General features: G+C 42.1%; 1 protein-coding gene across 1 annotated transcript in view; it reads right to left on the bottom strand.

Moving 5' to 3' along the window:
• The window catches only part of LOC142289986 (guanylate cyclase soluble subunit beta-2-like), a 56,763-nt gene extending 44,418 nt beyond the window's left edge, over positions 1–12,345 (bottom strand). The window contains 6 exon segments of the mRNA XM_075333934.1: positions 4,436–4,615; positions 7,947–8,046; positions 9,454–9,614; positions 10,747–10,841; positions 11,032–11,105; positions 12,274–12,345. Of these exon segments, the coding sequence (XP_075190049.1) occupies positions 4,436–4,615; positions 7,947–8,046; positions 9,454–9,614; positions 10,747–10,841; positions 11,032–11,105; positions 12,274–12,345 (682 nt within the window).
• Positions 12,346–12,612: the final 267 nt, after the last annotated feature.

A 12,612-nucleotide genomic window follows, 5' to 3' on the forward strand; every position in this document is an offset into this window, starting at 1 on the left:
TGATTGGTAAATGACGTAGCGGCAAAAAAAATTCCAAACGCCAAAATTACGTTTTTTGGTCGCCGCAAGTTTTAGGCAAATTGCAATAACAGGCGATCAAAACGTAGCATCTGCGCATAAATGGTACCATTAGAGACGTCAGCTCTAGACGCAGAAAATAAGCCATCAATGAGCCATAGATCTCAAGAAATGAGAAAGCTACGGCTTTTGGAAAATGGCGCAAAACGTACGCCACTTTTATTAGACAAGCTTGTGAATTTTTTTTAACCCCTTAGATACAAGTAAACCTATACATGTTTGGTGTCTACAAACTCGCACCAACCTCAGGCATCATACCCACATATCGGTTTTACCATATAGTGAATACCGTGAATAAAACATCCCAAAAACTATTGTGCCATCACACTTTTTTTGCAGTTTTTCCACACTTGGAATTTTTTTGCTGTTTTCCAGTACACCATATGGTAAAACTTATAGTTTCATTTAAAAGTAAAACTTGTCTTGCAAAAAACAAGCCCTCATATGGCAAGATTGATGGAAAAATAAAAAAGTTACGGCTCTCGGAAGAAGGGGAGCAAAAAACAAAAACACAAAAACGGAAAGTGCCCGGGGCTGAAGGGGTTAAAGGTGCCAGCCACTTCTCCAGTGGATCTGGTGTTCAGCGTTTTGATAATCAAGGTTTTGGTAACAGGGTGGATTTTTGGCATGTTGTCAGAGGTCAAGTTCCAGTTCAAGTGAAGGTCTGGGGTGCTGGGTTTCTTTTCATACACACCCACTAATTAAGCAATCATTTAGTGAGCACAGGTGAGGATGTAAACTAGGATTGGGTGCATTATATGACAAGGCAACAAAACTTTTGTCTTGCCAAAATTAGACCTTTCTATGTTCATTAACCCTTGAAAGCTCAACCATAGAAAACAAGTAACCTAGCAGGCCTGCGAGGCCCCAGGTATGCGTTCTAGGGTTAACACTAGAAGTCCCAGAGAGGGGTCATTTAACATTTCTACCTTTGGAACCCAGAGACGAGTCGAATGACCTGAAGGATTTTAGCTAACATCCTATAATCACCGTCTTTTGTCCTGTAATTAAGGCCATTACTGTCGCACCACAGGAGGTTGTTGTTTTCCATTGAGTTTAGCCATTTAGTTTCTAGTTAGTTCTATTCAGTTTGGACTAAGGGCACGTCACACTTTAGCGACGCCCCAGCGATCCCACCAGAGAGCTGACCTGGTCAGGATCGCTGGTGCGTCGCTACATGGTCGCTGGTGAGCGGTCAATCAGGCAGATCTCACCAGCGACCAGTGACCAGCCCCAGCCAGCAGCGACATGTGGAAGCGATGCTGCGCTTGGTAACTAAGGTAAATATCGGGTAACCTAGCGCTTGGTTACCCGATATTTACCTTGATTACCAGCGCACACCGCTTAGCGCTGGCTTCCTGCACTCCTAGCCAGAGTACACATTGGGTTAATAAGCAAACCGCTTTGCTTAATTACCCGATATGTACTCTGGCTAATTGTGCAGGGAGCAGGGAGCCGGCACTGACAGCGTGAGAGCGGCTGACACTAGTAACCAAGGTAAATATCGGGTAACCAAGCAAAGGGCTTTGCTTGGTTACCCGATATTTGCCTTGGTTACAGCTTACCGCAGGCTGCCAGACGCCAGCTCCCTACTCCCTGTGACTCGCCCACCCCAGGGCTGTGGGACACCCGGTGCCGGGCCGGACTAGTCCGGTGGTAGTCAGTGGTGGCTGGGCCCGGCTCCATGGCCCTGGTGGGTGTCAGTAAAATATGTGGCTTGGTGAATAAAGTTTGTGTTCGTGACGCCACCTGTGGTATGCGGCTATTAAGCCGCCGCTGCCGTGTGAGGCCTCCGGGGTGGTGTTATGGCAGCAATGGTGGTACTGCTCCCCACAGGTGGAGCATTGCCCGGGGCACAGTTGGTGCTCGTGGAAGTCTATGAGGTGGTGTGGCTAACACGGTGCAGGGCCGACAGGCGATGAAAGAACCAGGCATAAACAACAGTCTCTTTACCTTTTCCTCTTTACTTTGGGAACAGTCCAGTCCTGGGAGACCGTTACAGGTGGTGATGGGGATCCGGTCGGCCTGGAAGTATTTGGGGTGATCTCTCTGGCCAGCTGAGTATGAGGCCTACTCCTGTACTTTGCTTTGTTACGATAGGACCCTGCTTCTCTGAATCCAGCAATGGCCCTCTGTGCTGCTGGGACTGTTGGTGCGTCCCTTTCCCTCTGTAGCAGGCTGCGCAGGCTCTCTCTCTGGTGCTTCTCTGCTGTAATCCACACCGGCCTTGATGCTGCAGCTGTACTTTTGGGATGTTTTTGGGCCAGGTGCTTGCAGCTCTCCTGCCCTTCGGATTCGGCTACCAGGGAGTATTTTAAGCCCTGGTGGCCACAGACTCCGATGTCCGAGTCTCTCTGCTGCCTCTCAGCTACTCCTGCTTCTCTGGGCCAAGCTGCTCCAGCTCTAGGCCCCAGATTCACAGGACAGCTCACTCTGCGTCTGTTCACTCCTACTGCTCTCTACAGACTGAACACTACTTCCTCTCTCAGACCAGGCTTAAGGGGATGCTCCCTGGAATCCCAGGTTCAGAGCTCCCCCTGCTGGCCGGAGGGAGAACTGCGTTGGGTGTTAAACTTGCTGGCCAATGGATCTCCCAATTACCTCCAGGCTCAGCATTAACCCTTTGGGAGGGCAATGCTGTTGTGGCGACCAGGTCCTGGGGCGCCACACCTGCACATTCAGATCATTGCTCTCTCGCTGTCAAACACAGCGAAGTGTGCTTCACAGAGGGAGAGCAACGTCCAAAAAAATGAACCAGCACTGTGTATAACGAGCAGTGATCTCACAGCAGGGGCCAGATCGCTGCTCAGTGTCACACATAGCGAGATCGCTAATGAGGTCACTGCTGCGTCACAAAAACGTGACTCAGCAGCGATCTCGCTAGCAATCTCGGTATGTGAGAAGTACCCCCTAAGGGCCATTTGACCCTCTTTCGGGACTTCAGGTGGGAGCTCGAAATTTCTGGGACTTCTAGTGTTAAATGATCAATATTTCAGCTTTGCAGCAACTTTATTTTCATAACCTAAACCAAATTTGGGAGGGTTTCAGCTTTCAAAAGAGTAATTTATAAAGCCAATGGATGAATTTAAAGTCAGGTTCTAAACTTTTATTTACATAACATGAATAAGCGACAGAACTTCTGTCAGGGAGTGTAGCAGCACACAGTAAAGAAATTTACACAAAATTGCATGCATAATACCAATATAAGAAAAGTTACAAGCTGGAATGGACAATGTTAACAGTTTTCCAAGCCATCTTACAAGGAAATATCAGTCACAGAGCTATAAAACAGGAAGAAAGCATAGGGAACAGATGGCAAGCAATTCCCTATGACCTTGTTTTAGATTATTAAAGTGAAATGTGAGCGGTATCTCTGCAAAAGTCTATACCCCCTCCAGCATTGAATGGTGCACCCTAGTGTGAGCTTAAATGGCAGCATAATCATCTTCATTACATAAGATAGGACCGACTCAGTATAACAAGAGAGAATTCGCATCTATGCCTCTGACACAACACGGTAGGGTACAACAGGGAGCACTTTTTAATACTTATGCATATGAGCCCTTTATTTGCACAGTGATTTGCTTGTTGGCCCAGATTAATCAAGCAGTTTTTGCAAGTTGTCTGGCATAAAACTGCTTGAAATGGTACAAAATTGTGCTAAAACGTGGTAAAATATAGCAACTTTTGGTGTTTTAATATCAGTCCAGGCTGGCTTTGCCAGCATTTAAAAAAATGACCAAAACATTGATCATAATTTCCACAAAAAGTGGTGTAGATTACAGGGCAAAATGCCAATCTTGATTAATTGGGGCCTTATAGGCCCTGTGCACAGTTTGCAGTTTTTGCCACGGTTATTTTGAAATCTGCATCAAAATCTACATACCTCTCTCGAAGCCAGCAAAGTTTATGGGATTTTGGATTTGCTGTGCACACGGTGCGTTTTTTTTCTGTGCAGATTTTGATGCAGAAAAAAATCTGCAGCATGTCAATTATTGGTCCGGTTATCAGCGGTTTTTCCCCCCTTGACTACAATGACATCAAAAACCGCACCTACACAATGTGCAGATTTGGTGCAGAAAATTTCTGCACCAAATCTGCAGCGTGTGCGCATAGCCATAATGTTTGGCGCTCATTCATTTTCTATGCCAGCCTTGAAGAAGAGTTTGCTGGAGGAAGATATGTCACATTCATTAAAAGGTGTGCGCTTCATAATGAATTTGGTGAATCTTCCAGCTGCCGTGCCCCTCCACAAGAAATGTCCGGACTCCAATCAGGAGCTACAGTACAATGTAATTCCAATTATACAATATTATTGTATGACTATGAATTGGCTCTACCTGGGCTTGGTAAGGATGTTCTTTGTCTTCAGAATTTTCTTTTGGTTTTATGCTTTTCTTAAGACCTTCAATCTTCTGGAAAACTTCAAATATGACATGTTCTCTCTTTCCGGTGCGCTCCCTCTCCTCGGTTTGGTAGATTATTCTCATGGTTACTTCACTATTAAAAAAATCTTTTGCCACGGATTCTATAATCCCTGGAAATCCAAGAGAACAATTAATAGAAGAGAATATTAATCTATAATTAAAAACTACTACTACAGCATTTTTTTTTGTTGTTTTTTTTTTATCACTTTCTTAGGAATCACTTATGTACAGTATATCACAAAAGTGAGTACACCCCTCACATTTTTGTAAATATTCTATTATATCTTTTCATGGGACAACACTGAAGATATGACATCGTGAGACAATGTACAGTAGCCAGTGTGCAGCGTGTATAGTGCCTTGCGAAAGTATTCGGCCCCCTTGAATTTTTCAACCTTTTCCCACATTTCAGGCTTCAAACATGAAGATAAAAATTTTAATGCTATGGTGAAGAATCAACAACAAGTGGGACACAATTGTGAATGTGAACGAAATTTACATTTTTTATCTTTATGTTTGAAGCCTGAAATGTGGGAAAAGGTTGAAAATTCAAAGGGCCTGAATACTTTTGCAAGGCACTGTATAACAGTGTAAATTTCTTGTGACCTCTAAATAACTCAATACACAAACATAAATGTCAAAATCGCTGGCAACAAAAGTGAGTACACCCCTAAGTGAAAAAGCCCAAATTGAGATCAAGTATCCATTTTCCCTCCCCAATGTCTTGTGACTCATTAGAGTTACAATAAATAAGGTGTGAATGGAGAGCAGGTTTGTTACATTTGGTGATATCGCTCACGCACACTCTCATACTGGGTCACTGGAAGTTCAACATGGCTCCTCATGGCAAAGAATTATCAGAGGATCTGAAAAGCAGAACTATTGCTCGACATCAAGATGGTCTTGGCTATAAGAAGATTGCAAACACTGAAACTGAGCTGCACCACAGTGGCCAAGACCATACAGTGGTTTAACAAGACAAGTTCCACTTAGAACAGGCCTCGCCATGGTCAGCCAAAAAGGTTGAGAGCACATGCTCAGCGTCATATCCATAGGATGTCTTTTCAAAATAGATGTATGGGTGCTGCCAGCATTGCTGCAGAGGTTACATGGCTGGGAAGTAGAGATGAGCGGACCCGAGGTTCGGTGTTGGTACACAGACTTTACAAGCAAAGCAGAGTTCGTGTTCGGAGATCGGGTTCTTTACATGTGCAAACCACTGAGTGCCCAACCTGTTCAATTCGACTAAAGAGCACTCCAGCATTTTAGTACTTGCTCATCACTAGTGACTACACAAAATATTGACACTTTGGGCACAATTTGGCTATTTTTACTTAGGGGTGTACTCACTTTTGTTGCTGTCGGTTTAGACATTAATGGCTGTACGTGGAGTTATTTAGAGGACACCAAATTTATACTGTTATACAAGCCGTACACTGACTACTTTACATTGTGTCAAAGTTCAATATCTTTAGTGCTGTCCCATGAAAAAATATTATAAAATATTTATAAAAATGTGAGGGGTGTACTCATTTTAGTGATCTACGGTAAGTATTATCTTATCATTCAATATTATATAGTCAAGTTTACATTTTAAATTAAAACTTATACAATCTGTATAACATCATTCTTTTTAAAAAACAAACAAAAAAAAAACACTTGTATTTGAACTTTACTAGCAATACAAATTCCAATAATACGTCCAATTACAGAACAACTCAGCCTGGCCATACTCACCCCTGAAGAAAGTGAGGGAAGGGAAAAAAACCAAAAACAGCTAAACAAATTTAGCTCATCAGGCCGGTTTCACACCATTTTGTTTATATGGGGAAAACAGTCTGGATTTTTCCAGTGTGCTGACCCCATTTTTGTTCATGTATTAAGTTTTACAATCCTTGTTTTTCTCATGAAGAATTTTTTTTATCTTCTCCTACCCTATAGACAGTAAAATATGAACAGTACATAGATGATATCTGTGTGCCTTCCTTTTTTTTCATGGCGCCATTGACTTTCTGTCAGACTACCAGTAGGTGGCGCAGACACTCAGACAGGAAAACTAATCTGAGTGTAATACTACAGAAGCCTACCAGAGGTTGCCAAACTAATAGGCAGAGAAGTCAAACAGAAATTGGTCAATGCCGAGAAATCATATCTTGGAACAGGAAGCACAAAATTAGTCACAGTCAAGAACAGAGCCGAGGTCAGATACCAGGAAGCCAACTACACAGGAGACACACTGGGGAGGATAGAAGACCGGGTAACTGTGGAAACACAGAGATCTGGGCAGGACAGACAGAGGATGGAGCAAGCAGGGACAGCGGAGGTCAGGCAGGGCTGGGGGGATGGAGGACAGGCAGGAAAGGGGGGACGGAGGTCAGGCAGGGCCGGAGAAATGGGGGTTCGGCAGGTAAGGGGTCAGGACAAAGGTAGGAAAACAGAGCAGAGTACTTCTCACAGGAGTAGCAAGATGCCAAGCTGGAAATATCACTGCTGGCGTCCAGGAGACAGCACCACCAAGAGATAGCGACATGACCCCAGGAGGCTGGATACATGCAGTGAATCAGGAATGACAGAGCCGTGCATGAATCATGACACTTTCATTGGAGAGTTTGATCCTCAACAGAGATCCAAGTAGAACATGAGACAAATAAAAAAAACACATGTGAAAAGGCACATTCATTATAATACGTGCTTGATCTATCCATAAAATTACCGTTTAGTACATGTCCCCCCAAAAATGATGTGTGAACAAGTAGAGATGTTCGAACCTTAGGCTCGAGGTTCGGAGTTCGATTTATAAAAAAAAGCATGATTTGGGTTCGGATTGCATAACCCTGCCTACCATGCCCCAGAAATGTTTTGCTAATGGCCCATAAGCAAAACACTTGTAGGGCGGAGTGGGCGGGGTATGCAATTTTTTTTGTTTTGTTTTGTGTGTGCACACTACATCTTATCACGCTGATTTTAGCCCAAAAGGGAGCCAATCAAACACTGCACGCGGCTCGCAGAGGGCTGAGCATCACTCATACCCAAGCACAGCGCTGCTCGCTTGAGATTCCTACTCATACCTCACTCGAACTCCGAACCCAAACCTTAGTTTTTCGTAAATTGAACTCGAACCTAAGGTGTGCCCTTATCTATGAAGGAGCCCTAATATTAACAAAACCCATAGTTCCTGTTCTAGCCTGGGGGACTTCAATTAATTCTTATAGTTGTAAAATATAAAATTGAACCCAGATGTTAAGCAAAATCCCCTGTGGGAAGCCCATCTCCTAACAAAATAATTTGCATAAATAAGAAGTTTAGCTAATCATCTTCATTTTCCTTAACAAAACAATATGAAACCTTGAGGAGGCCAAGACCAAAATACTTTAAATTGTAGCTGTACCGACAAGGGTGCAAACAAATGCTATGAAAATGAGAACTAATATGAGCTCCTACCTGGGACTATGTGACATAGGCCTCTTCTGTCAGAGTAATAATGAAGGAGCATGGTCCCATCACTTGTCTTTTCCACTCGAAAGGAAGGAGCATTCATTTCCTGTAGACAATTCAATATATAGATATAATCTGAAATTCATAAATGACAGTGTCCTGGATAATGTCAAATATAAATATTGGTCCTTTTGGGGTGAAGTCCTTCTGGGCATGGGCATACTGAATATGGTAGAATTCAGGAATAGCAAACATTTCCCAAGTCCAATCTTACTTTTTGTATGTTTAGAAATGGGTCATACGATTAACACTACATATCTGGAAATGTATTAAAACTATGGGGCCAATTGATCAAAAATTTTCTGCCAAAAAAGTGGCACACAACCTTTGAAAAGTCACAAAATGTTTGCACAACATGGAGTTGTGCAACAATGTTACGACTTTCTGTATTTTCATGCCATTTTGGGTCAACTCTGAGCTTGGAGGAGCGAGGGAATGGGTATGCCTCCTGTGGAATTAATCAAGTCATTTTCTAGGCCAGAAATGCAACTCTAGTCTTTGACTGGAGTAGTATTTCTGTCGCAGCGTGTGCAAGAGTACACCACCATCTATCGTAGAGGCATCAATTTTATTAAGTGGTGTGCAACAATTAGTGAATTTGGCACCGGTTACTCTGAAATTCTCTGTACTCTTGATGATCTGGTCCTTATGACTTATCCAGTGTTAAAATGTTTGAGATCTGATGATGCTACCAGCTGTATTATAAACTCTTACATTATCTCTTTAATAAATGTATTTATGTAGTTCTGTCTCCAGTAATCTAAATGGGATCCAGTCCCTTCTTAAAGGGAACCTGTCACCACTTTTTTGGTCTATAAGCTGCGGCCACCACCACCGGGCTGTTATATACAGCATTCCTACATGCCGTATATAAGAGCCCAGGTCGCTGGGAGGACATAAAACACTTTATAATACTTACCTAACGGTCGCTCGGTTGGCCATATGGGCGTCTCTGTTCTTCGGTGCCGGCGCCGCCTTTTTCAGCTATCTTTGTCCTCCTTCCTCTCTAGCCGCGGTGCATGACGTGTCCGACGTCATCCACTCTCGCCGGCATTCAGGTCCTGAGCAGGCGCACTTTGATCTGCCCTGAGCAGGGAAGATCAAAGTATTGTAGTGCGCCTGCGCAGGATCGGAGAGCGTGTATGACGTAGACGCGTCATGCACACAGGCTTCAGAAAGAGGATGAAGATGGCTGAAAGGGGAGGCGCCAGCACCAGAGAACGGAAAAGCCCATATGGCCAACCGCACGACCGTTAGGTAAGTATTATAAAGTGTTTTTTATGTTCTCACAGCGGCCTGGGCTCTTATATACAGCATGTTAGAATGCTGTATATAAGCCCGGTGGTGGTGGCCGCAGCTTATAGGCCAATAAAGTGGTGACAGGCTCCCTTTAAAAGTCTCATCCCTCACTACATCGTCACTTCATATGATAGAATATTATATAAGGAATTACCTTATAAGAAAGTGTGAGGTAGCTATGAAGAGCATCAAGATTCTCAATAAACTCAGTTAGATTCCCTCCCAAAGTTCGTAACATTCGATCGTATCCAGATTGCTTACAGAAGGAGAAGAAATATACTCCAAATAACTTAAGAACTTCTTCCTCAGATACATCTGTGAACCAAATAACAGCATTAACTGTACATAATTACCCAAAATGAGACATAAGTAAAAGTGGAACATAGTTATCTTAAATGGAATCTATCATCAGTTTTTTGCCATCCAGTTTAAGAGGAGCATAATGTAGAGACAGAGATCCTGATTCCAGCGATGTATCACTTACTGGGCTGCTTGCTGTAGTTTTGATGACATCAGGCAGCAGATTATCAATTTAGGACTAGTAATCCTGCTGCCAAATAGTCATCCATATTCATTAACCTAGCCACCACTACTGATTGCCAGTTCTGCCTATGCACAGTGTACACAGAAAGCTGTCAATTAGTGGTGTCAGAGGAGTTATACAAAGCACAGCATTCAGAAACCTGCTGGATCTGCAGCAGATAAAACAAGGATTATATCAAAACTACAGCCAACAGCCCAGTAAGTGATACTACTACCTCCATGTTTGACGGTAGGGATGGTGTTTTCAGGGTGATGTCTAATGTTAGTTTCCCACCAAACATAGCATTTTGCATTTAGTCCCAAAAGTTCTACTTTGGTCTCATCTGATCAGTGAACCTTCTTCCACAGGCCATGTAAGGGACACAGCTAGCATTTGGAAGAAAGTGCTCTGGCCAGATGAGACCAATGTACAACTTTTCGGGCTAAATGCAAAATGCGATGTGTAGTGGAAAACTTACACATCACTTTGAAAACACCATCCCCACTGTCACACATGATGGTGTCAGCATTATGAGGAGGCTTTTTGTTCAGCAAGGACAGATGAGCTGGACACAGTTGATAGAAGGATGAATGGCTTGGTTTACATGGAAGCATATTCATGAGTTTGAATGGACCAGTCTATGGGCAAAAATTGTAAAATTTATCGGTCTCAAAATATGGCCACACACCACTAAAATAATTTCAGTGTCTATCTTGTGCAAAAGTATAACTGTGGAATGAAATAATTCATGAGTTAAAAGTGTATTCAATCTCCTCTCACCCACCATGACCGATAGCTGCAGCTTGTACTGAGCAGCGGGAGATCTCAGCGGGGAGGAGGGTCACTTTGGAGCTGTCAGGCAAGGTGGGCAAAGATTGACTTAAACTTTCATGAAGGATTAAGATTCCAATAATCGGCACTTACTAAGCATTCTGCACGCTTCTTTCACCATTCTCATTGTAATACCATCATCATAAACTTCATGAGTCATAAATGTATCCTGGACCTCAGCAAGACTTCTGCAAAGTAAATAGAATACCTTCAATTGCTTCTGCAACTTTCGACAACTTATTCTCTTTTGATAATGTGATAAATAGACAATAAATCACTGTATGTAAAAATTATATTCTCTTACCACCCAAAAAAAAATCACTCCAAAGTGGAACAAATAATGTGCATGAAGAATACCTAGAAATATTTTGCACTTACTTTAATTTTTGCCAAGTATCATCTCCAAATTTTTCTATCACAAGTGATTTTAAACAGGTATTAATGAATCCATACTATAAGAAAAATAGAATTATTTACTCATAATAAATGGTAACTTAAGTTGTAAAATTCAGAATATAATAAAGTCAAATTACTTTATATGCAAATTTCATATCAGATGGATAGATAACTAGAAAGGTGTAGATAAAAAGTGAGTGATCGATATATAAATTGACATGAATTTAACTCCATCCATCTTCCCATCAACTCTGAATAGCTTCGGTGCCCCTGAAGAAAAGTCTCCCCTCAACATTATGCTGCTACCAACATGTTTGACAGTGGGGATGGTGTTTTCAGAGTGATGTCTAATGCTAGTTTCCTGCCAAACATAGCATTTTGCATTTTAGCATATAGATAGATAGATGGATAGATGGATGGATAAATAGATAGATAGATAGATAGATAGTAGATAGATAATTCTGCATTAGATCATTTCAAAACCTACCATAGTTCTTAATATGGTGATTATGTCGCCACTGTATGTAGACAGCTTGTTAGTGAGTTCATGAAATCTTCTCTCTGTCACCAGTGGTATAATTTAATTGATGCCAAGGAAAATGATTATATGCAGACACCTGGAGTGTGAACACACCTGCTTGTAGGAGGGAGAATGTATACATGACAATAAGTGAAAGCTATGCTCTAGTTAAAATCATAGCTTATTGGAGTCAGAACTGCTAGAACTTTCCATAATTTATGAGAATATAATTTTTCCATTTTCTATGATAGCATGTCTTAAAGTGTTAGCATTTTTATTTACATGTGATTATTATTATTACTATTATTATTATTATTTTATTGCATTTGTTGTGTTTTACTCCTTAGTGACAGAGCCAATTTTGACCTTAACGATCAGGACACATTTTAGAAATCTGACCACTGTCACTTTATGAGGTTATAACTCTCTAACGCTTCAACGGATCTCAGGGATTCTCAGGACTGTTTCTTCCTGACATATTGTACTTCATGTTTGCGGTTAATTTAGGACAATATATTTTGAGTTTATTTGTGAAACAAAATCATAAATTTGACAAAAATTTAGCAATTTTCAAACTTTGAATTTTTATGGCCTTAATCTAGAGAGTTATGGCACACAAAATAGTTACTGTAGCGCCTGGCCCCAGTCCCAGAGAGGCATCCACGCATGCCCCCGCTCCCAGTCTCCGACGTCCTCCCTCTCACCTGCCCAGCAGTTCCACAGCCTACTTTGATACTCCTGTTTCCAGGCCGCGCGTACTTCTTCTGTAAGTTCATGTTCAAAAGTTCAAAACTCAAATGGCAGAAACAACTGACATGTCAGTTGTTTTTGCCAATTGAGTTTTGAACTGCAAAGATAACTTTTTGCCCAAATTTCTGCCACAAAAAGGCGCATTTTTGAACTGCATAGTGGGTTCAAGAAACCCAAATTCCCATAGACTTTGCTTGAAAAGCAGAACACATCCATTTTGGCATTAAATGCTGCAGTTGAAAAAGCAGCAAAAAAGGAGGTAAAAAGCAACGTGGGGCCCTAGCCTTAGAGCC

This window comes from Anomaloglossus baeobatrachus, chromosome 2, assembly GCF_048569485.1.
Source record: "Anomaloglossus baeobatrachus isolate aAnoBae1 chromosome 2, aAnoBae1.hap1, whole genome shotgun sequence".
Classification (NCBI taxonomy): Eukaryota; Metazoa; Chordata; class Amphibia; order Anura; family Aromobatidae; genus Anomaloglossus; species Anomaloglossus baeobatrachus.